Here is a 26,850-nt window from a genome sequence, read left to right as displayed (position 1 = left end):
TATTACAATTAACCTTACCCTTGCCCGACCATCCCTGTGCATAGATGAAGAAAATCATAAATTGACCCCTACATGACCTTAGGCGAGAGGGGGTTAACCGCACCCCACACATAATACGTTATCTAAACGTAGAATTTTCCGTTCTTTGGGAATCCGGGATCAAAAATATGGGTTCCTATTCAAAAAATGACTTTAACCTTCAAATGACCTTGAAAATAAATCTTAAGGTCAAATCGGATTTCACAGAAAGGTAGCCCCCATCGTCCCAAACAACTATTGTTTGAACAATTTTTTTGTACAACGCCAACCGTCGAAAATTTCGGGGTGGTACCTTTAAAATGGGACACCCTGTATTTAATAATTGTATAAATAAATAAAAAAATTAATAAACAAATGACATAATAAAAAGTCTCTCTCTCTCCCTCTCCCTCTCCCTCTCCCTCCCCCCCCCCCTCTTTCTCTAAGCAAGCGCTATAGTAGTCTCATTAGATTTCGGGAACCTTTCAACAGTTGATTTTATTTGAATATTAATTAATAAAACTTATAGAATTTTCGTTTAATTTATTGTTCATTCAACTATACATTAAATATAATACAGTATGTCTATAATCTTTATTTTCAGTAGTTGACATCGCTATATTGAAATATTGAGTTGAATTTTTATATGTAATATTATCAACTTCATCAATACCTTCCATTTCAGATTGCTTCCGTCTAGCTTTTATCCATGAAAACAATCTTTGTGCATCTGTAATGGCACATACAAAGTTAACTGGTTTATTGTGTAATGGGTAAGGAAGTGCGCTCATTGGTGGACATCTTATCTCGCTTTCAAGTTCTAAAATTTTTCTAAATAAGGAAAAAAAATTTTAATTAATAATGATTTTAATTTCTAACAAAAAAAAATAAAATACTTACTTTTCAGGTAAAATTTTTTGTAACCATTGTTTCTTTTTTAGTCCTTTAATATAAATATTTCTAGAATTATTTAAATGATTGTTTAATACACGTGCTAAATTTTTATATGGAATAAGACCGGATCTCCATAATAAACCATGATGACACAGTAGTATAGGCTATAAGGGTTCTAAGCCACTTTTACCATGTAAGTATTCATTCCTTCCTTACCAGCAGTCGGTAACATGATTAATCCTACCTTACCGGCCACTAAAATATTTTATCGGCCGATTTTGTATCGACGGTTTGCATTCTAGCCGACCGAGCATGTGTGTGTATGCTCGGTCGGTAGTTATCGACGTGGGTGATGCCTTCCCGGAGGCCCCATGCCCCCCCCCCGGCCCTATAGCCCTCTCCCCGATGATCGATCGATGATGCGTCAGATTGATGAAAGAAAAAAAGATATATGTGATTAAGTGTGTGGGGGGTGTTATATTATCGACGGTGGCGTACAGGCATGACGCGCCTAGCCGGTATATCTCATGGAATGAGGTGGGGGATAAGGTTTATAATTATTATTAAAAATATTGAATACGTTTAAAATTTTTAAAACACATTTATTTGATAAAAAAGTATACATGTTTATTATATTATAATACTTATACAAGTTTTGTAATGATACCACTTATTGGATTATACTTAACTATACGATCGTGTAAAATTAAACAATATGCAGCTGTTTCCGCAGGTATATCATTTTATGTTTCAAACTATAGACGTACATCTACAGCAGCTTGTTTCAATGATTCATTTTGCTTAGAACAATCTATTACTATTAGAGGTGCATGCGTAATAAATTGTTTTCTATTCATAAGTGGATTGTACATACAGTCTCTGTTGTAATAATTCACTTGAAAATTAGCATACATGTCATGTAGCATAGAATATTGATTATTACTTATATCAAGATTTAAATTTCCATACGGATATTGCTGAGAATTGAGAAAAAGTTTAACATTGGTTACACTGCAATGATCAAATCTGCTGGGATTTTTAGTTTGATCAGACTTGCGTTTTGTTTGAAAACCGAATATAATATATCTTGGTTTTTCTAATTGATTGGATGTTTTTACTGTCCAAAGATGTTTTGACGTTTGTGGTAATGCTGGATACTCATAAAGTTCCCATGATCGAAAACTCATAGAAATAGGAATATCTTTTTGAATGAAATTGAATAACTGTATTTTACACTTATCTGACGTAATTACATAGGGCATCAACCATTCGATTCGTATGAGTTCTATTTTAAAAGGTTCATACTGCTCAGTATCATCAATTTTCACAAAGTTTTGTATGACTGCGTTTAAATTATCTCTTGATCGGGTAAGAATAAGTTCATGCTTTACATTCACAACAATTTTGTAATAGTCTTCAGCGAATCCTAAAATCATGGAAAGTGGTATCGACACATCAAAGTAACCATTGTTGTCAATTATTGTCTTAGTTTCTTCAATATCAAGCCATCCGGTATTTTCGAGGAATGCACTTTCATTTTGATTCAGTGAAATCAAACCTTTCATAGTACTTGTCAATCCAACATTTTTACATCTGTCTATCTCAATGGCATTAATTTCATAGCGGATATCTTCGAATAGATGGCATATAGCATTATTTATGAACTTTGTCTCAGTAACAGCATTACCATCACTTCTTCTTATTTTTCCTACAATGTGTAGAGAACTTTTCGATTGTAAGAGACATAAATCTTGATGTTGTATTAATATACGAATTTCATCGCTATTGTTAAATGTTTGTGTAAGGTTGATGTGCATGAACTTCATAATGAGCTATAGATTCATCAAAGATGATTGGTGCTTGCACACTAATTGTAAGTATTTCTTCGATCTTTGAAATGACAACAGCATATAAATATACACGTTAATTTTTTAAACTGTTGACGTTTCTTTTTCTTCTTTTTGTTGTGACGTCTCGAACAATCTTCAGCCCGAGACTTTTCAGGAACTGAATGTTTCGACGTGTTAGACCTCTGACTATCCGTCGATGACTGACTTTTTGAGCGCATAACGGTGTTGTTATATAGCCACTCCCTACTTTAGCATTATAAACTATTCCCATTATACTCTCTTTATATGTAAATGAACCGTGATTACTTCTCCACGAAAGTTTATTAAATTACCGTCTTGGTCAATTAGTCGTAGCTGTAAATGATCAATAACTCTGAGTTAGAGGTAAATATATAATCTGTTTAGGAACTACAATGATCTTTTATCCTGGTGGTACAGCTAGAAAGAATTCATGAATGATATGACCTCTATTTTGATTAATATAAGCTCCAGATGTTATATTACATTCAACGCGTAGAGCGTTTACTTTGAGAATGGTTACAGGCATGTCGGAGACATTATTTATATTGGTTGGCAACAATCTTTTAGTGAAACCTAATAAACGTCCTATAGAGTTTGTTAAAAATAGAAATGCGTAATTTTATTATTAAGTATTTATGTATTCCGTATCTATTGTAAAGTTATTTGTTTGTAATAAATTATTTAAAAACTAGTCTAATCAACAGCAATGTTGTATAATATTATAAAAATTTGCCTCGTTGAATTCACGAGCTCAAGCTAATCTTGAGGCTGCGTGTTATTCCGTGTTGTGACCGGAAAATATCGATTTTTCTGAGGGAATCTTTGAAAAATTAAATTGAAAGTCGTACTTTCCATGCCGTGTCGGGAGAATATAAGTTCTCAAAAGCTGCAGTGAGACTGTCAATTTGATTTGAGATTTTGGCCGAAAGAATCGAGAATTTTCAAAAGCTGAAACAATATCATTAAATTTCAGCAACTTTTATAATCATGGTTTGAAAGTTGCAGGTCAACAAGGTGAATAAGATATGTAGGAATAGAGTAATAAACAAATGAATTATTGATTTACAAACAAATTAAACTTTCGAAATATATATATATATAATTGTAAAGAGTCACAAATTGCTATGGAAATAATAAAACAATTTGTAAATAACTAGAAACAAAAACTATATAAACAAGTAAAACAAAAATAAATCATTGTTATCTCCATAGCAACAAAAGGATATATAAGAGAGAAAAAAACTGGCGGGAGCCAGTTTTTGCTTTGTATATCTCAGAGGCAGGTTGGTTATGTTATTTAAACAAATAAATTCTAAAATAAATTTATATCATGATAATGAATTTCATTTGCTTAGATTTAAAATAATTCTTCGGTTATTTATTTAATTATTTTCAATGGTGCCGAAACCCGGGACATTATCGACCGGATAAAAAAAAAACCGAGAATTATTTTTAGAAGTGTGAATTATAATAGAGTGTAATTCCATTTATTTTATTTTGAGTTCGAAATCAAAATGGCTCCAAGAAGGACACGATCTTCAAATACTCCAACGGATCAACCTCCAGCAAAACGGAGCAGACAAGGTGTACAAACACGGACAAGCAGAAGAAGGCCTTCTCGCGTTATTATCGCTGAAAATAATAGCAGACTTGTCAGCAATGCAACTTCATCTGCACCTCGTCAATTTTCACCTGAACCTCAACAACCCTTACCATTATCAGATGACGAGGCCATCAACACTGAAGAATTGGTCGATGTTCACGAGCGTCATGAAAACTGGGAAAATAGTACAACTTTGCCGTTATCAACACCAGCGTCTGTGAGTCATAATGACGTAATCACGCGTTTAGTTACTGCGCTTGAAAATACGTTTCAATCTATACGCGAATCGTCAATAAGCGAAGGCAACTCTCTTTTAGTAAATCGATTAACGACTGCTAAAGCTCTACCGCCTTTTAATGGAGACCCGTTAGCATTTTTACAATTCAAAACTATTTATGAACAATCAACATTATCTGGTGGGTACAGCAATAGCGAAAATGTAACTAGACTTTCTGACGCTATCAAAGGAGAAGCTCGTGAAGCAGTCGAAGCTTTAATAGCAGTAAACGCAGATCCGAAAGAAATAATGGAAAGTTTAGAATTAGAATATGGAAATATTAAAGTAGTGGCTGCTAAAATCGCGTCTGATGTAAAAACTTTACCACACATCGACTCCGAAAAGGGGAGTATTACGCGTCTTGCAACAAAATTAAAAAATGCTACAACTGCTTTTAAGTCGTTCAAATTATCAAGCTATTTATACAATGAAGAATTAATACTTAGCGTTGGAAATAAGTTGCCTTCCGCTTTGAAATATGCGTTTAATCGATATGCGGAGGAACAATCTGATGAAAAATCAGATTTAGAGAAATTGAGTGATTTTTTGTATATTGAGGCTAAAAGAAAGCAGCCAAAACAGGAGTTTTTAGTCTCGGAAAATCAGCTGAGACATTATCAAATCGTTCGAATACACCTCGAGATACAAGAAACAAAAAATATGCTTCATCTTTCGTTATAGACGAGTCAAATAAGACCGAAATTGAGAAAATAAACTCTCATAAATCTCGTATGTGTGCAGTATGTAACAAAAATCATCCAATTTGGAAATGTGACGATTTTCTCCGAGAAAAAGTAGATAGACGCTGGATTTTAGTAAAACGTAATAAATTATGCATTAATTGTTTATCGCCTGGGCATTTAAGAAAAGTTTGTAAATATGGAAAATGTAAAAAATGCGAACAAAGTCATCATACATTATTACATTCTAAAAAGTCCAATAATAATTTTAATTCGATTGAACAAATTAACTTTGAAAGCGCAAATACAGCGTCAGAAATAAATCCACCTTTATGACTAGAATCATCAAAAGTTTTATTAAAAATTGTTCCTTTAAGAGTAATCGGTTTCAAGAAAGAAGCAAGAACATTTGCTTTACTCGACGAAGGCTCTACGATTACGTTAATTGATAAAAGGTTCGCAAAAAGCATTGGTTTGAGAGGGAAAATTACGAGTTTAACATTAACCGGAATAAATTCAAAAACAGTATTACCGAATTGTGAAAAAGTTAGTTTTGAAGTATATAGAATTTTTGGAAAATATGAAGTCGAACATGCTTTAATAGTGGAAAACTGTAAATTTCCCACTCAAACTTTAAGTAAAAATTTAATGTTACATTTCAACAAATTAATAAATCATATTGATTTACAACCTTATTATGATGCACAAGTTGACATTTTAATTGGACAAGACAATTTAAAATTAATAGCAACTAGAGAATTTATAGAATTAAAAAAAGATTTAGCAATTTCTCGTTCTCGGTTAGGATGGACTTTACACGGGACCACTTATCGCAATTGCAAAAAAACTTGTATAACGTCAATTGCAAATAAAATATCAGTTTGTAACTCTGAAAATGAATTCATAAAAGAAAATGAACAAGTAGATGAAAGACTGAATGAATTAATTAAACAATTTTTCGATTCTGAAATAATAGGTGTAAATGAGAAGTCTAAATCAAAGAATAATAACGAAAGAGCTATAGAAATTTTAGAAAAATCAAGTCATTTTAAGGGAGATTCGTGGGAAACCGGACTTTTATGGCGAAATGATATAGCTCCTGATATTGACAGTAAAATTACTGCCTTAAAAAGATTATTTATTTTAGAGGAAAAATTAGATAAAGATTCTAAATATGCAGAAATGTTTTATAAAGAAATGGATCGAATGTTAGAGAAAGGTTATGCAAAACAAATTGATAAGAATACAGAAAGATCTAGAATATGGTATGTACCAATTTTCGGAGTTTATAATATTAATAAGCCAAATAAAGTCCGTGTGGTTTTTGATTGTGCTGCAAAAACAAATGAAATAAGCTTAAATGATCAACTTGATGCAGGTCCAGATTTGCTTAGACCATTGCCAGGAATTTTAATTAGATTTAGGCAATACGCAGTAACAATAAAAAGCGATATTTCAGATATGTTTTTAAGAGTTAAAATTATTGAACATGACAAAGCGATAAGATATTTATATCGAGGGAGAGATAGAAATAGAGAACCCGATGAATTTGAATGTACTTGCCTGATTTTTGGTGCTGCATCGTCACCAACATCTGCCATTTTTATTAAAAATAAAAACGCACAGAGATATGCGAAATCTAAACCTCTTGCAGTTCAAGGTATAATCGATGACAGTTATATGGATGATTTAATTTCAAGTCAAAAATCAGACAGCACAGCGGTCGAATTTATTAAAGATGTAATAAAAATTAATTCTGAAGCAGGTTTCCAAATGCACGGTTGAGCTAGCAACAAATCCGAAGTAATAAATAAAGCTCTAAATATTGAAGATTCGACGAAAAGTGGTCAAACATCTCTCGGAAAAACTGAAAATGAAAGGGTTCTCGGAATGTATTGGGATACGGAGACGGATGAATTAAAATTTAACGTAAAACTTGCAAAAATTTTACTACGGATACAAAGGGTACCCCCCATTAACAATGGTGAAATGCCCTCTTTCGAAAACCTCAAAATAACCTTTGGCTATCTTTAATATAGTGTTTAAGAAGTGCTTTGCCCATATAATTAGCCTCCGACCTCCCCCCCATATATATATATATACAAAAAACGATTTTTTTACGAATTATTTTTTTTCTCGAAAAATAATAGCGATATCAATACAAAAAAAAATCATGGATATACTACTTGCCAAAAGGAATATACCTGATTTTTTTCACATCTTAAGGTGGTGATTTTCTAACCTAAAAAAATTCCCGAAATTTTCAAAGTGCGATAACTTTACTTAGAAAAGTGATTACAGAAAATTTTTTTTTTAAATTATGTCTTTTTTTCTGATGAATTCAGTGGTATCATTAGAATTTCGAAAATCGTAGTGGGTCATTGAGAAAAAGTCAAAAAACTGAGTTTTTTCGACTTTTTTCGTGGTTTTTGGTCGCTAATTCTTCGCAGTCGATTTCTATGCCAAATCTGATTACACCATTCGATTCTACAGGAAAAATTACATCGAAAACATGTATAATAACATAGAAAATAATATTGGATCATCGTTGAAAAAATTAAGTAAAGAAAAAAATCAAGAACATCGGACGTATTTACTTGAAATTTTTGTCTTATTAAAGAAATTAATGACCCTACATAATATATATATATATATATATATATACTAGTGGGGCTCCGCCCCCCTGCTCGCTCCGCTCGCCAACCTCCCATTTTAGTGAATGAAAATATAAAAGAAACATTACTGATATTTTTTCCACACCACCGTTGAGGTAAATATCATGGCGCATTTTTTTTATAGTGGTGACCACAACTGCAGGATGCAGGAACCCCCCGCGGAACTGCCGCTAGGTATTACTTCGCGGGGGTGGCAATAGCTGATTAGCTCTTCCTCCTTGTTGTCCTTCCCTACGTCCCCCGATCGTCGTTGATTGATCGAGGGTTCAGGTTTGTCAGACTCCTACGTCGTCTTCTTCTTACAGCATCGTCCGGTCGTCTTCTTCTTACCGCATCGTCCGGTCGTCTTCTTCTGTGTTTTTTTCTCATCCGAGAAGAATCTGTCAAGTTAACTACAAGGGAATCGCATTAGTGCGAGCACCCTGGGTTCGTTGTTCTTTTCTCGTCTTCTCTTCTTTTCGTAATTCTTCGATTACTTCTCTGGCATAGTCCGCTGTGGCATTCCAACTGCTCTCGGATCTTAGCATCTGTTCGACAAGGTTTTCACGTTTGATCGTCGTGTCAAGTGTGCTTTCGAGCCTTCGTCGTTGTGTTTCAAATCTTGGGCATGTGAAAAATACATGCCTCGCGTCCTCCTCTATTCCTCGACATTTTTGGCATTCTGGTGAGTCCTCATGTTTATACTTGTACAAGTATTTGCGGAAACATCCGTGCCCAGTCAGTAACTGTGTCAGGTAGTAGCTGGGATCTCCATGTTGGCGGTTCACCCATTTCGCTATCTCTGGGATAAGCTGATAGGTACATCGGCCCTTTCCGGAGCTATCCCACTGTGCCTGCCAACGTTGAATGCTTTTCTGCCTTTCTCTTTTCCTGCAGTCATCTATTTCTAACTGCCTGGCTTTCCGATGCTCGTACAGCCGCGTCTGTTCTTCAGCCAAAATCTCGATGGGTAATAGCCCCGAAATTACATGTGCTGCGTCTCTGGAGACAGTCCTAAATGCACTGGTAATTCTTAGTGCCATTTGCCTACCTACTGGATATATTCTTCTTTGGCACTCCTGCAGTTGTAATACAACATTTTCTCAATATAAACAAACAACGACTGTTGTCACGAGTCGAAAGCATGAGTAGAATAGATATAGTAGTAAATATAGGGACTACTTACGTTTAATAAATACTTCAAATTTGCCAATAAATAAGTGATATGAACTAAATTTATAGAACTATAAAAACACACAACAACAACGGCTGTTGTCACGAGTCGAAAGCATGAGAAACTATAGTGAAACACATCAGATTGACGGTAGCACATAGCGATCACAGCGCTTCCCGCGGCAATATCTATAAGTTTAGTAAACTTTAAATTTATGAATTCGTGCAGCAATTAAAACATTGTGCTTATTAAATATTTAAAAAAAAAACTGATTAATATTACAATACTCATTGAATAACCAAACTCGCTAACTGAATTGAGAATAAATTGCTATAATATAAGAACAGAAATTCTGAAACAAATGTTATAATCAATTACATGGTCATGTATATAAATTCATGAATGCCATGAAATTGAAAAAGAAAGGGACAAAAAAAGTTTTAAAATCGAGGGGGAGGGGGCCAAGTTAGGGGGGAGAGGGGGGGAGGGGGCATAAGAAATAAAATATTTGTTTTAGTTTAGCAAAAATCAACAAAAACACGGTAGAAACACCGTAAATATTAAGTTTTTAGTACAAAAATACCAAAAACGTAATATTGAAAAGGGGAGGGGGGAGGGGAACAAATCAGGGGGGAGGGGGGGGGAGGGTCTACTTCCGAAGGCGGGCGCTATTACAACTATATATATATAGTTAGATATATATGAGTGTGTAAGCGAGTGAGTGTGTAAATGCATTTCAGTGTTATCAGAGTACCTAAAAATTAATCTTTTGAAAATCAAAAGAAATTATATAGAAAACAACTTATGGAAGAAAACGGTTAATCGTAAAAAAAATTTATGAAATAAAACAACTGAAATTATTGGACATATTTACTGATAATTGTTATGATTTATTAGCTGAATAAACCATTAAAATTACAATGTGTCGTAGTATTTACAGATAATTGTTGAAAAGCAATACTGAAAATCACTTTAGTCCTCATCACTGTCTTCATCGATGACAGGAACTGTACTATTAACATCAAACAACTTAGTTAGTTGTTCTGCTGGTTTCGGGATGCGTGATAAATATCGGGCATGAGCCAAGTAATAAATAATAGATGCCACATGTGAACAACAGCCAACGGTCCTGTTGCCGTTAGAACAATTACAACAATATCTTTTGATACCTTTTATGCCATAAGTTTGAGGTTCGTATTCTACATAGGCCTTGTACGTCTTACTATTGATGTGTCTTGATTTGACTTCAAATCTAATGATACAATTTTCTTCTATAGAACACTTCAGATTTAAAGATTCATTCTCGCCCAACATTTCCGCTAAGTAACAAATAGCTTGAGATAATTGATATGTACCCGTAAAAAGAATTTGTAGCTCATCTACAGTCAGTTCTGGAAAATCTAGCAAATCGTTTGACGAAATTATTTTGAAAGGTTTAACTTTTTTATTCCAGTTGTTCTCTTCAACAAACTCTGCTAGAGTATTTTTAACATTGATCATTTTAAGAATTCTAGCAATTATCAAATCACTTTTGCCAACATCTGAATTAAGTCGTTTACAAAATAAGTTAACGAGAAAGCATGCAATTCGACAGTACAATCCAGCATTGGGCAACCTGGCATTATGAAATTGATTATGAAGAAGTTTGCATTTTTGCCCTACTATCCCATGAACAGCTTCGACAACCCATCTAATTTTGGTCACCAATCGCGATTGATTTGATTCTTCAACCGTCAATTGATTTCGCTTTCCTTTTAAAGCTGGCATAAGTACATTGAAACCTTTACTCGTCAGGAATGGAACCACGTCACGAAAACCTCTATCTAAAATGAAATAATCTCCTTTTTCTAAAATGTTGTTAAGACCACCAGCAGAGCACAAAATTTCTTTTAAAATTGCAGCATCATTGAGGTTAGCATTGTATGGTCCTTCGACATAAACTGTAAAGCCATTTGTAGTTGTTATTGTAAAAGGTTTACATAGTGCTGTTTTCTTCTGCCCAGAATAGGATTTCCTTTGGTACATATTGTTACTGCTTTTTTGATGCCGTAAATACGTACCATCACATACTAAACCCAGTCTATCTCCTAAATTAAATAATATTTTAGCTATTGGTGAGGTTTGGGTCAACAAGAACTCTCTCGAATAAGCCCCATATCCAAAATTTTTGGGTAATACTTCTTCTTCAAAACATTTTAAAACAGCACTAATTGATTGTTGCACTACTTTTTCTTCAATTTCCAGTATAGCAGATATACAAAGATCCGAGTTACCAGTTCTTAATTTAATTAAAAATATGACTAGAGCTTGTGTAACGTTTCGATTACCTGAACTACGCATAGTTATCATCATTTCCTTAAGAGTAATTATGTTTTTCCACGTATAACCTGTTAATGCTTTTATTCTTTCCTCAGAAATTGCGTACTCACCAATTTTATCATGCAGACTAGAATTACTTGAATCTGATAAGGCTTCAAGGAATCTGGGCAATTCTTTGGATTCAATTTCACATTCACTGCTAGCACAGGTTATAATTGACAAATCTTCATTATAAAATCGTTTTTTAATTAAATGCTTCTTACAACATCTGTTTCTCCTTGGAATGAATATTCTCCTTTTTGTGAACACGTATATTCGGGCATCGAATGGTACGTCTTGAAGATCCTTAGTTTCTTTACACATAAAACAATACTGGTGAGATATAATTGTCCTTGGAAAAGGCATGACTGCCAATTCAACTTCAATAGTATTAATAAGCACATATGTTGGATCTGTTCCGGAAGAATCTGATGTTTGACTATAATCTGTAGTTGTATCTTGACTACTTTTACTTTCTCCAAGCTTTGTATCCCATGAAGGTGTATTACTCTCTGTGTTACTTTCTTGAGTATTTTCCAGTGAAATTCTTGACGTCTGTTCTTCAATTTGAGACTCAGATTCATCTTCTTGAACAGTATTTTCACCTAAAACATCTGCTGAAGAAGTTGCCGTCGACTCTGACGAATCTCCAGATTTTTGAGCTTTATACTTCTCGTTGTCAGTATTTTTTGAAGATTTCGAAATTCGCAATTTTGCGTAACACTTGGAACATACTGTATCATCCACAAGGACCAATTGTCCATACTTTTTATTAAAATCCAAAGCTTTTTCCCGACTATCAATATACAAATGGGATCCACTCAATTTTCTTATATGTTTGTCGCACGAAATACATTTTGATTCATCTCTTGAACGAGGCTTTTTGACTGAAGACTCATCATCAGAAGACATCTTATGTGTCTGTAATAACAAAAAGGATCATATTTTAATTTTCATAATGTCAAATTACTAGATTTTAATATCACAACAAGTACAATTTTAACGAAATATTTAGTAGTAAACATTTCTGTAAATAATCAAAAGCTCGAGACTTCTTTTACTATCTTTGAAACATTCAAATGCTCTAATACTTATTTTTCTAACTATTTGGAAAATCACCACCGGAATTTTCATAGCATACATATTTTTATATGGAAGTTTGTTAGAGATAATTAAAAAGAAAATGAAAACAAACAATCAAAGTTAAATATTCATTCCTGTAGATCATGAAAGTATAAATTGCAGAAAAGGGAAATCTAAAACATAATTGCACACGTCAAAAACTGAGTATATTTATTATGTCAAACTCTTTTTCCATGGTCCAACATGAAAACATATAAATTATGTTAAAACGAGGAAGAAATAAAAGTTCTTACGATAATCAGCTACCATACAAACGATAAAGTTAATTTTGTACAAATTACAGAATATTATAAAATCTTAAGCAATTTCAATAGTTCTGTTTGACTATTTTACAACAAGTGTATCACAATTTATACGATTGCAAAACCAATTACTATTAAATAATCACACATAGTTATGGTAGCACTCATAGTAATATATTGCTTGAAAAAATCTTTGCTTTATTTGATGTGTCAAAATAACTTGCAAAATCTATTGGCTATTAGTTAATTTAATATAATTCCAATATTTAAAAAATACAAGAAAATTAAAAAAAGACTCTCGTAACAACCTTAAAGTTAAAAGTAGATGCAACAAATTTTATAATATAAAGTTTAGGTAAAGAAAAGTTTTTTGATATATTATCAAACTTATAAAAGATGCGAAAAGAATTTTTCGATAGAATTTTTTATTTGATGAAAAAAAAATTATTCTATTAAAATATGCAGTACAATAACTGTTAACTTATTGTTTACTATAAAAAAAATAATATTGGAATAATACAGTTTTAATGATTTATATTCAGAAGTAGGATTACAATTTCATATTCAACTATGGATAATGTAAAAATGTTTTGAAATTATCCAAGGAAATGAAAACAAACTCAACTAATAGTACTATAGCCTGAAGAGTACCAGAAATATGTATTCCAAGGTACCTAAAACTGTTGAAATAAATTAATAAATAGAATATAATTAATGGAATCGTAATTTCTTTCCTACAATAATTTAAAAATTATCGTCTGCCATTCAAACTATATTGATACCAAGTTTTGTGTGTGATGGTTAATTTACTACATTAACCCATTAACGTCCAAAATGTCAAAATTTCTTGCACGTTTTCAAAGTGATTTTTTCCTATGTAATTGGCGTTGAAAAAATTCTTGAACCACATATTCTGATGTAAAATTGCATGCTCTTTCAGAATCCGTTGCCAGAATCATGATAAAATTCACAGGAAAAGAGATATGCTCGATTGAAACATAAAAAACACCTAAATTTTCGAAAAAAAAAATTTTTAGGATTTTTTTTCGAAGTGTTACGGTGAAGATATCACCTTGCGATCGTGATCAAAGGTGATCATGGGATTTGAAGTTTAACAGGGAATTTTTTTGTTTACCTTGAACCATCGCTTCTGTACAAAATGGCGGAAAAAACGAATTTTTTTTTTTTCAATCTTCATCAACTTTTTTCTCAAAATCTATGGTCTTTAGAAAAAAATTCATAAAAACAAAAATGCCTTAGAATCGCTCGAGGAACATTCTCAAATTTTTTCAGAATTTTTTGAGACAATTTTTGATTTTTCGGGAAACTTGGGAAATGGAATTTTCAAAAATGTCTCCAAAAATTCTGAAAAAATTTTGCGATGTTTCTCGAGTGATTCTAAGACATTTTTGTTCTTATGAATTTTTTTCTAAAGTCCATAGATTTCGAGAAAAAAATTGATAAAGTGAACATAGCGGCCGTAACGAATTTTTATTTTTTCAACTTTATCAATTTTTTTCTCGAAATCTATGGACTTTAGAAAAAAATTCATAAGAACAAAAATGTCTTAGAATCACTCGAGAAACATCCTAAAATTTTTTCAGAATTTTTGAAGACATTTTTGAAAATTCCATTTCCCAAGTTTCCCGAAAAATCAAAAATTGTCTCAAAAAATTCTGAAAAAATTTGAGAATGTTCTTCGAGCGATTCTAAGGCATTTTTGTTTTTATGAATTTTTTTCTAAAGACCATAGATTTTGAGAAAAAAGTTGATGAAGATTGAAAAAAAAAATTCGTTTTTTCCGCCATTTTGTAAAGAAGCGATGGTTCAAGGTAAACAAAAAAATTCCCTGTTAAACTTCAAATCCCATAATCACCTTTGATCACGGTCGCAAGGTGATATCTTCACCGTAACACTTCGAAAAAAAATCCTAAAAAATTTTTTTTTCGAAAATTTAGGTGTTTTTTATGTTTCAATCGAGCATATCTCTTTTCCTGTGAGTTTTATCATGATTCTGGCAACGGATTCTGAAAGAGCATACAATTTTACATCAGAATATGTGGTTCAAGAATTTTTTCAACGCCAATTACATAGGAAAAAATCACTTTGAAAACGTGCAAGAAATTTTGACATTTTGGACGTTAATGGGTTAATGTATTAATGTATATTGAATAATTAATACTGATATTAAAGTCGCAAAAATTGACATTATCATACCTTTTGAATTATATATACTTTTCAATCCAAATATCCAAATGTCTTCAGTGTTTTCACGTGGTATGTCTTTTTTATATTGGGTTGTCAACTTGGCAAACTAACTGACAAGTATAATTTTTGGTTATTTAATTTCAAGTTTCCTATTTAATTTTCCTATTCAAGTTTCCAATTTAATTCCTATTTAATTTTAAGTTGAAAGTTCAATCGGATCAGTGCTTTTTTCAATAAAAAAACATTCAACATGCAACGAGTGTCAAAAGGTGAAACCATCTAACATCCGAGATTTCTATGTTCTGATTCCCCTCTCTATTCCGTTCCGGATTCCGTAATTAGATTGCTCTGCTATGGTTATAAAACAGCACCATGACATTGCATGACGGTATCATGACTGCTTTGCTATTGGCCCTTCACGGCCGACATATTGTCAATCTGTAAGTCCATCCAGCTGCGCATAGTTAATATAAATATACATATATATATATATATATATATATATATATATATATATATGCATATATTTATTTATTTATTTTATTTATTTATTTACTGCAATACTTAGTTCATTTCTGAACTCTGCAGAGGTACACTAGGTACCTGTACGCAGCTTACTGAATTTTTTCAACGATGATCCAATATTATTTTCTATGTTATTATACATGTTTTCGATGTAATTTTTCCTGTAGAATCGAATGGTGTAATCAGATTTGGCATAGAAATCGACTGCGAAGAATTAGCGACCAAAAACCACGAAAAAAGTCGAAAAAACTCAGTTTTTTGACTTTTTCTCAATGACCCACTACGATTTTCGAAATTCTAATGATACCACTGAATTCGTCAGAAAAAAAGACATAATTTAAAAAAAAAATTTTCTGTAGCCACTTTTCTAAGTAAAGTTATCGCACTTTGAAAATTTCGGGAATTTTTTTAGGTTAGAAAATCACCACCTTAAGATGTGAAAAAAATCAGGTATATTCCTTTTGGCAAGTAGTATATCCATAATTTTTTTTTGTACTGATATCGCTATTATTTTTCGATAAAAAAAATAATTCGTAAAAAAATCGTTTTTTGCATATGTATATATATGGGGGGGAGGTCGGAGGCTAATTATATGGGCACAGCACTTCTTAAACACTATATTAAAGATAGCCAAAGGTTATTTTGAGGTTTTCGAAAGAGGGCATTTCACCATTGTTAATACGCGGACAAAGAATACCAACGAAACGCGAAGTATTAAGTGTAATTATGTCCATTTATGATCCTCTCGGCTTGATAGCACCTTTCACGTTAAAATCTAAAGTATTAATGCAGGCTAATCATCGAAGCGGAATTCACTGGGACGATAAATTGAGAAAAGAAGAGTATGCTTCTTGGTTAATTTGGCTATCAGAAACCGAAAAAATAAAACATTGTAAAATTAATCGATGTTACACTCCCTCAGGTACCAATGAAGAAGCGCAGCTTCATGTTTTTTGCGACGCAAGTATGATAGCTTTCGCAGCAGCGGCATATTTGCGCTTTGAAAAACATGACGGAAAGGCGCATGTTGCTTTAGTCATGACAAAAAATAGAACGGCATCTTTGAAACGAGAAACTATTCCGCGATTAGAACTTCAAGCAGCATTATTAGGAGCTAGACTAGCAAATTTTTAAAAAAATGAACTTAGAATTAAAATTACTCGTCGCGTTTTTTGGTCGGATTCATCTACTGCAATTCAGTGGATTAGATCAGAGCCCCGTGAACATAATATATTTGTTGCTAATCGTTTAGGGGAAATTGCTGAACTTACACAAAGCTCTGAATGGAAATGGGTACCGACTGCAGACAATCCAGCGGACGATGCTACGCGACTAGAAAATGATGCATTGAGATTAAATAGTCGATGGTTTAATGGACCAAGTTTTTTATCTCAAAATGAAAAAACATGTCCGGTAGAAAAATTTTTAACTAAAAATGAAAAGAATGTTATTAAAAAATTGGAACAAAGAAAAAATTTTATTTTCATGATAACTACAAAATTCTCTGAACTTCCAATTACAATACGATTATTAGGTTGGCAAGGATTGCTAGTACATGCAAATCGAATACGTAAAATATTTTATATTTGGAGAAAAAAGGCTCATGCCAACTCGAGTAACAATTACTTTCGGAATTCTTACGAAAATTGGAACAAATTTGTTCAATCTAAATCACTTAAAGAGCGAAATAATGAAAACGAAGAATATTTATATCGAATAATTCAGGCAGAAAGTTTTCCAGAAGAATTGCAAAAATTAAAACACGGAGAGTCAATAAATAAACAAAGTAAAATAGCCATATTAAATCCATATGTAGATAAAAATCAAATTTTACGAGCTAAAGGTCGAGTGACTTTATTACCCGGAGATTTTAATAACGAACCTATTATTTTAAATGGAAAACATTCAGCGGTGAAGAATTTAATTACGCATTTTCATAGAAAATATTATCATAGCAGTTCCAATACTGTAATAAATGAATTACGTCAACAATATTATATTATTGGCCTACGAGGCATCTTAAGATCAATAATTAGTAAATGCATAATATGTCGACTTCATCGTGGGAAAGCGTGTGCTCCGTTGATGGCAGCTTTACCGCAAGCTCGAATAGCTCTGAATTCAAAGCCGTTTAGTCATTGCGGAGTAGATTACTTTGGTCCGCTGCTTGTTAAAATAGGACGCAGGCGAGAAAAATGATGGGGAATACTTTTTACTTGTCTTACTATTCGCGCGATTCACCTTGAAATAGCGTATACTCTCAACACCGGTTCTGCGATTATGGCTTTGCAAAGACTTGCAGCTCGAAAAGGTACTCCATGCGTTATATACTCTGATAATGGAACTAAATTTAAAGGAGCAAGTAAAGAGCTTACCGACACAATCAAACTTTTGGATAAAGAACGACTCGTGAATTCAGCAAAAACTCGAAATATTGAATGGCAATTCAATCCTCCAGATGCCTCACATATGGAAGGAGCATGGGAGCGATTGATTCGATCAGTCAAAGTAGCTTTACATGCTATTTTAAAAGAACAAGCCCCAAGTGAAGAGGTTTTATATACTGTATTTACAGAAATCGAACATTCCGTTAATTCGAGACCGCTGACTCACGTTTCGTTGGATCCTAGAGATAACGAAGCATTAACGCCAAACCACTTTTTGATCGGATCTTCATCAGGAAATTTAAAATTAGACAAATATGATTTTTAAAATTTAAATTTAAGAAAAAAATGGAAGATAGCTCAAAGCTTTGCCGATGCATTTTGGAAGCGATGGCTAAGAGAATATGTACCAACTTTACTTCCACGACAAAAATGGAAACAAAACGAGGAACCGCTAAAAAAGGGTGATATTGTTTTAATTATAGATTTAAACACGGAAAGAAATCTTTGGCGAAAAGGGATAGTAATACAAGTATTCCCGGCTAAAGATCAGCAAGTAAGAATAGTAGAAATACGCACACCAACAGGAAATCTTATACGACCAGTTCATAAGCTAATAAAATTATTAAATGAGAAAGAAATTCAAAATAAATGACAGAGAATTAATAAAATTACGGGGGAGAATGTTAAAAATAGAAATGCGTAATTTTATTATTAAGTATCTATTGTAAAGTTATTTGTTTGTAATAAATTATTTAAGAACTAGTCTAATCAACAGCAATGTTGTATAATATTATAAAAATTTGCCTCGTTGAATTCACGAGCTCAAGCTAATCTTGAGGCTGCGTGTTATTCCGTGCTGTGACGGGAAAATATCGATTTATCTGCGAGAATCTTTGAAAAATTAAATTGAAAGTCGTACTTTCCGTGCCGTGTCTAATATAAGTTCTCAAAAGCTACAGTGAGACTGTCAATTTGATTTGAGATTTTGGCCGAAAGAATTGAGAATTTTCAAAAGCTGAAACAATATCATTAAATTTCAGCAACTTTCATAATCATGGTTTGAAAGTTGCAGGTCAACAAGGTGAATAAGATATGTAGGAATAGAGTAATAAACAAATGAATTATTGATTTACAAACAAATTAAACTTTGGAAATATATATATATATATATATATATATATATATATAATTGTAAAGAGTCACAAATTGCTATGGGAATAATAAAACAATTTGTAAATAACTAGAAACAAAAACTATATAAACAAGTAAAACAAAAATAAATCATTGTTATCTCCATAGTAACAAAAGGATATATAAGAGAGAAAAAAGCTGGCGGGAGCCAGTTTTTGCTTTGTACATCTCAGAGACAGGTTGGTTATGTTATTTAAACAAATAAATTCTAAAATAAATTTATATCATGATAATGAATTTCATTTGCTTAGATTTAAAATAATTCTTCGGTTATTTATTTAATTATTTTCAGAGTTAGTTGGTCGAAAATCGACAAATTCATTGCAAATTATTTCACTGCATAAAGTATTGTTATTAGGTTTTATTTCAATTTTTATATCTGTTGACTTTAACTTTTCTTTCAAATATCGATCTATGTCACCAATTTCATAACTACCTGTAGGTAGTTCAATTTCCATATCACCAACTTTGAATTTATTGTGTCCGACGTCAATATTTGGTGTCGAATTAAATGTAAGTAATTCTACCAAACCAAGAGTATAAGTTTTATCATTCACCAGTTCTATAGGTGGAAAATAGTATGTTTCTAATACAGATGATGTACCAGACAAACTGAGGGTCAATGATTCAACCATGTCAAGTGATTGTACACAACTGAATTCTTTATTCACAATTCTTACTATTTATACAAATGATAATTGTCATGATGTTCTAACAAATTACATAAAAATTTTAAATATAAATGGCCACAGGTGTAAGTATTATAATTTTGATATTTGTTATAATTGTACTTGATTTGATCAACTTTGAAATATTTCGAGAGGTCTAGAGGTGGTCGTAAATCACCAAAACTATCAAAGTAGAAGACATTTTTACCATTTTTTCGGTATGCCACCCAATGTGTACCTGGTCCAGAATTATCATCAAGGTTTATAACTGCACACTCGTTGATGCGTGGTCACGTGGATAGAGAGTTTCTCAAAAAAACACCACGAAAGTTTGGAATTCGTAATTCATGAGCATACTTTTTTATATCGTAATCTGTTAAAGGACGACGTAGCAGTTTTAAATCAAAGTTTTTTTTTTTTTTTTTAAGGTCTTTGTAATTTTTTTTTTCTTAATAACTTTATTTTTAGGCTTCTTGACTTTACTATTTGTACTGAAGGCTAAACCAAAACCTTTTTGATATGGTCTCAAATATAAACCTTTACCAAGAGCTAAAGCTTCAACGCGTTTGTTATGTCTCGACTGTTCTTCTAATTGTTTTTTAGCAGCGTTCGCTCGGTTTACAGCTTGTGCTATTCCTGCTGCACCACCTGCCAAAGATCCAAGTGCGCTAAGTCCCGCGAAAACAGGAAGGAGTGCTGGTAGGAAACCTCCAACTTTAGGGATTGGAAGTATTCTTGGTAAATTAATATTTTTCTTTCCGCCAACATTTTTTATGCTTTTTCGTGCTGCGTTTAAAGCACTCTTGATAACAATTTTCGAATCATTGCTAGGAGTTATACATTTTTTTGTCATGCTGATAAGTTTTTTCATTGTTAAAGTCTTTCTTTTTTTAGAATTTCTTTTCGACGAAGTCTTCCTTTTCTTAGGACGCTTCTTGCTAAGTCCCATTCCGAACATTGATTTTGCTTTCAAGATGTTTGTAACGGCATATGCTGCAGCTCTTTCACTTAAGTTAGCGTCAGAACTATGTACACGTTGCCAAGCTTTTTCAGCCAATACTTTGTCTGCAATGTTTCATGCTTGAATATCCTTATTTTTAGAGTAAGCAATGTCGTGATCTTTAAATGCAGCGTCCAGTGGATCAATGCCAGGGTCTCCTCGATTTAATCGCTTATATAGTTTTGTACCAGGTTCGCAATATTGATAACCTGGTATGTGAGCCTCAAAGGGTAAATTATTTATCAAGTTATTTACTAAACCTCTACCAGTCTTCCTTTTATTTTTTTTCTCGTGGGCGATCATGGTCGAGTGTTTAGTAGTGAATGCGTAAAAACTTATAAATACAGTCTTTTATAGCATTAATTATCAGTTGTGATTTAGAGTTTAGAGTGAAATGGATGTAGAGGAACAGTCTCTCAAGCGTCCTGTGATAAACTTTGACGCGTTGACAGACAAAAGTGAAAAGAAAAGTAAAAAACATGGGATCTATTGCCCGACAGCATACGTACATTATGCTGTGGTGCATCTAATTGTGGTAAGACGAATGCGCTCTTAGCTCTTTTAACCCATCCTAATGGTGTAAAGTTTGAAAATATTTACATATATTCTAAGTCGCTTAATCAACCAAAATACAAATTTCTTGGGCAACTTCTTGAACCCATCAAAGGTGTTGACTACTTACCATTTAGCGAGCATGATGTCGTTGTATTACCAGACGAAGCACGTCCAAATTCTATTATGATTTTTGATAACATTGCTTGTGAGAAACAAGATAATGTGAAAGCTTTTTATTGTATGGGAAGACATAGAAATGTTGATTGCTTTTACTTATGTCAATCATATGCTCAAGTACCCAAACACTTAGTGAGAGAAATGTGAATTTTTTAATAATTTTCCGCCAAGATGATATGAATTTAAAACATATCTATAATGATCATGTGAATACTGATATGTCATATCAATGTTTTAAAGAAATCTGTTCTTCGTGTTGGAAAGAAGATTACAGCTTTTTTGTAATTGACAAGGATCGAAAAATAGATGCTGACAGATTCAGAAAAGGTTTTGATAAGTTCATTATAAATGCGAATCACTCAACATAAAACAGACAGTAGACAACAAGATTGCAAATAGACAACATGACTGAGTTAGGTTAACAGATTGGTATTCTTCGTCAAGTGGAAAAAGCTCGTGAAGCCATAAAACATAAATATAATCTATTGAAGTCTGACAAATTAGCAAGTGAAAAATTTGTCAAAGAGACTTTCAAGCCTGTGATTTATAACGGGGTTTTGACCCAGCGCTGGTCACTCGTTATATAAATTACGAGGGAATTAAAAACAGCTCGGTGTAGGCCTCGTAATAGGCTGCGCAAAGCCTAGCCCAGCAGCAACAGGAACGTCGTGGTGCAGCATCTGTTACCTTGGCCCGCGGAGAGCGTCGTGTAGTCCTATGGGCGCTTTGGAGCGATCACGAAATTCAGATGCGAAAGCCGGACGGAACGGGATTGTTTACGATAGGTTAAAATGGAAGCGCAGAGGAAGAAAACAGATATACGAGCAACATTGAGTTTACTACAGAGATTAGTACAAAGTTAATACGCAGCGTAAGCGGGAGAGAGAGCGGCGAAAAGCTAGCGAGAGAGACACGTATTCGAGGTGGTACTTACAATAACGTCTCGGAGTCAGCCCTGGAGACGGCGTTCTCGACCTCGCACGTGGTCTGCGAGGACGCACAGTACGCAACTCGAATGCGGTCAAAAGGCGGGCGGCTTTGAAGGCTCGCACGCGTAGTCTCTGGAAATAGCTCGCCAAAACTCTGGGGCACTCTCGGCACCAAACCTCGCACCGAGTGGGCACTCGCGTACTCGCCAGAAACACCACGGAAAAGTCGCTGATCACAAAAGGTCGCAAGCGCGTATATCTGCTCGTCACACGTCCACGTGCTTCGAAGTCGCCGGTACAAGAGAGAGTTCTTATTGCGGGGCTTTTTCCTGCCCCACTCTCCTACTCGCGCGCGTCGCGCCGGCCTCCCGAATTCTCTCTCTCTAGCTCGCCCTCTATTAGCGCTCTCTCTGACTTACCTTTGGCTGCCATACATGTGAAATAATTATATGACAAATATATATATATATATAAAAATAATTATAATTATGTGTGGGGAGAGAGAGACACAACGAGGGTCTGGCCGCTCGTTATAGATTGAACCAGTTGAAAAGTTGGTTGATGAAACAATACTTAGTCAGCAGAGAAAAACCAAACGTAAAAAATTATTGCAACCTAAAAAAGAAGAAAAAGATAGCTATGACATACGACAATTATTTAAAAAAGAGGAAAAACCATTTGAAAAATTATATGATAGTGGATTGGAAGAAGCATTGAATGCTAATGAACAACTGAAAAAAAATGATGTTGATGTATTTCATACTCCTGAAAGTGATTCACTTAATAAGTATTTATCAATGTTGCGGAAAAATCAAGTAGCAACATTAGATACTATCTGTGGAGTACGTCAAAATAAAGATGGTACTCTTAGAATTGGTGATAGGTCAGTGAATTTTGAAAATAATAAAATTATTATAGGTAAAGATACTTATGAAAAAAGCTCTGGATTGATTGAACTGTTATTCAAAAAAAAGCCTGATAGCTCCATTGTAACTCAAGACGATTTAGGTACCTATGGTCGTATTATAAATAAAACGAATGCATATAAAAAGCATTACAAACCTGACGAGGAAATACGCTATCAACCAAGTGAAAAATTTCGAGATATCATATCTCAGTTGATCAGAGTTACACCTTATAATTCACCAAGTGGCAGAGGGTTTTCTTTGAAGTCACCTTATAAAATTGCACGGCCTAATAATTTTACTGATTATATATATTGGAATGATCCCAATGAGCTTGTAGAACGTCTTAGATTATTAATTGCAGACATCGGCAGGCAATCAAAATCATGTGAATGAAATTCAGTCTATAATCGAAGAATTAAGAGAAGATGAAATTATATATTAATAGTATTAGTTAGCTTTCAAGTTCATTATCATCATAAGCATTGATCTCTTTGGATTGAAGAAAAACTTTTGCGTTTGAAAAAAATGAACAACAAGTATAAAACAGTTGTAGATGAGCTTCATAAGCCAGCTCGTCGTAATTATTTAAGAAGATCATTTGACATTCGTGATATTGACGAGACATGGCAAATCGATCTTGTTGAAATGATACCATATCAACGAGAAAATAAAAATTACAAGTATATCTCGTGCGCTATTGACTGCCTTTCCAAGTACGCTTGGTGTGAGGCAGTCAAACAAAAAACTGGTAAAGATGTTGCAAAGGCTATGAAAACCATACTTGAAAAAGGACGTGTGCTAAAAAAGATATGTCTTGACAAAGGTCGTGAATTTTATAATAAAGATTTTGAAAGTTTAATGATCAAATATAAAATTCATATGTATTCTACATATAGTAAATTAAAAGCATCAATTTGTGAACGATTTAATAGAACTTTGAAAAATAATATGTGGAAAAGGTTCTCGCTGAATGGTAATCGTAAATGGTTGGATATACTACCTGATCTAGTTTCACAATACAATAACCCCAAACATCGAACAATTGGAATGAAACCTATCGAAGTAACTACTGCTAGAGTTTTAGAAATATTGAAACGACTGTCTGCGAAAAAAACTCTACCTCTAACGAAACGTGCAAAATTCAAAGTTGGTGACAAAGTACAAGTAAGCAAAATTAAACAGATTTTTGAGAAAGGCTATACACCGAATTGGTCAACAGAAATTTTTACAGTTTATAAAGTTATGAAAACAGTTCCATTTACTTATCGTTTGAAAGATTATCAAGACAAACCTAACGCTGGTGGCTTTTACGAAGAAGAATTACTCAAGACAAAATATCCGGATATTTATTGATAGAAAAAGTTGTAAAAAAACATGGTGATCATTATTATGTACAATGGTTAGGATTTGACGAATCACATAATAGTTATGTTTATAAAGATGATATGTAAACGGTATTAAATAAATAAAATGATAAAATATACTCTGTTTTTTTATTTTTTCATTTCTATATTTTTTCATTTTTTTACGAGTACAGGTGTAATAATTTCACTCAAACGATTAATTCTCATTTTAAATCGTTCTCTATCACGAGCCATCTGCATCCATTCTCCATGACGAGCAGTTCGATATGCGTATGCCCATGTAATCATCTCATGTATTTGAATTTTTTCTTGAAAACGTACAGACTTGGATGATTTCTTTTTCTGGTTCAATCTGAAATTAAACAAAACTGATTAAGACTAATTACGCATCTGTTCCATGATTATATATTAAAAAAAATATTAATATGTTTTTTGACTAACCTAATTTTATAATGTCCATGTGCTAGAGTGTCAGTACTGTTAGGTAATAGATATCTCTTGTCATCATAAGGATTCAATGCAATTTTTCTTTGTTGAATAGTTTCAACATTGTGCAATTTAGATCTGATCGTACATTGCTGTCTTTTATGAATATGTAAATTTTGTAAACAGTCCAAATAATGATCAAATTCACCTGCAGCAGTCAACATCTATGCTAAAAAATAAAATGGAAATTTTACAAAACTGTTTGGAATCTTATTCTTTCTAAAAACCTACGTGATGAAATAATTATAGAACGATGGAAAAAACAATGTGTCTTATCTTTGCGAACTTTGAAAAAAATTTTGAAACAGTCATCATCGCTTAGTGTGCCACAAAAACAATCATTCCTCAGTACCATTGGTAAACTTGAATGTATTTATTTAAGACTAGAAAATTGTAGAGTTTATGGAAGAGGTTTGAATGATAGTATAAAAAATCGTATACAATGGATGGACTTGGAAAGCGCATTCGAAAACCGTTTGAAAACTAGTATTATAGCCAATATTCAACACATTGATATTGAATCATTTTTAAAAGATGCTTGCGATTTATTTGCAAGACATGTCAAAAGTATTTTAAGAGTGAATAATGCTTGTAAAATTAATGCTATACTATCAAGATAAATTGAAAAAATCTTTTGACACAAAGCATTTTACTACTCGAAATATTGAAGTATATCCTTCAAGCTCTCTCAAGAAATGGTTTGATGATAATATTAAAAGTCCATTATTAAAAGAGGTGAAGGAATTTGAAAGGAACGAGTCAGGTTGGTCTTTGGATTCTATTATTAATCTTCAAATTAATATTAATAAATTAAATCCCATGCGAAGTGGAAGTTCTTATATACCTCTACCAACATTTTTAAAAAACAAGCATGCTTGTATCAATGTAGAAAATAATGATAAGAAATGCTTTATATGGGCAATCTTAGCAGCTTTATGTAAAATTAAATATACAAATCATCCTCAAAGAGTAAGTCATTACATATCATACGAGAATAAACTCCATTTAAATGGTATATCATATCCCGTCTCTTTGAATCAAATTTCAAGATTTGAAAAACAAAACAGCATATCAATCAATGTGTTTGGTTTAGAGGGTAAAAAAATAATTCCTCTTTATCATACAGATGATAAAAAATTAAATCGTGTCTATCTTTTATTGATAAATGATGAAATATCAAATAATTATCATTATATTTATATAAAAGACCTTGCAAGATTAGTAGGAAGCAGTTCATCGCGCTGCAAAACTAAAAAATTTATTTGTGATCAATGTTTGCATTATTTTAACACCTCAGAGAAACTCGTTGCACATGAAAGGAACTGTAAGCAAATAAATAAGTGTAGTGTACAGATGCCAAGAAAAGGTCAAGATGTGATTGAATTCAAGAACTATGGATTCAAATTAAAATCACCATTCATTATCTATGGAGACTATGAATGCTTATTGATAAAACCAAAAGTTGATGAGCAAGATGTTCATAAAAATACGATTACTATTCAACACCACGAAATGTTTAGCATAGACTACTACTTGAA

At 32.9% G+C, this 26,850-nt stretch overlaps 1 protein-coding gene across 1 annotated transcript; it reads right to left on the bottom strand.

Annotated features, from left to right (window-relative positions):
- Nucleotides 1–10,143: 10,143 nt before the first annotated feature.
- Nucleotides 10,144–12,441, bottom strand: LOC131672854 (uncharacterized). The gene has a single exon (XM_058950350.1). The coding sequence runs from the start codon at nucleotides 12,439–12,441 to the stop codon at nucleotides 10,144–10,146; it is 2,298 nt and encodes a 765-aa protein (XP_058806333.1).
- Between the last annotated feature and the right edge of the window lie 14,409 nt (nucleotides 12,442–26,850).

This window comes from Phymastichus coffea, unplaced genomic scaffold, assembly GCF_024137745.1.
Source record: "Phymastichus coffea isolate CEN01 unplaced genomic scaffold, Cenicafe_Pcof_1.1 PCOF00160, whole genome shotgun sequence".
Lineage (NCBI taxonomy): Eukaryota > Metazoa > Arthropoda > Insecta > Hymenoptera > Eulophidae > Phymastichus > Phymastichus coffea.
Note: the sequence above shows the minus strand (reverse complement) of the source record. Positions and strands in the feature narration are given on the sequence as shown.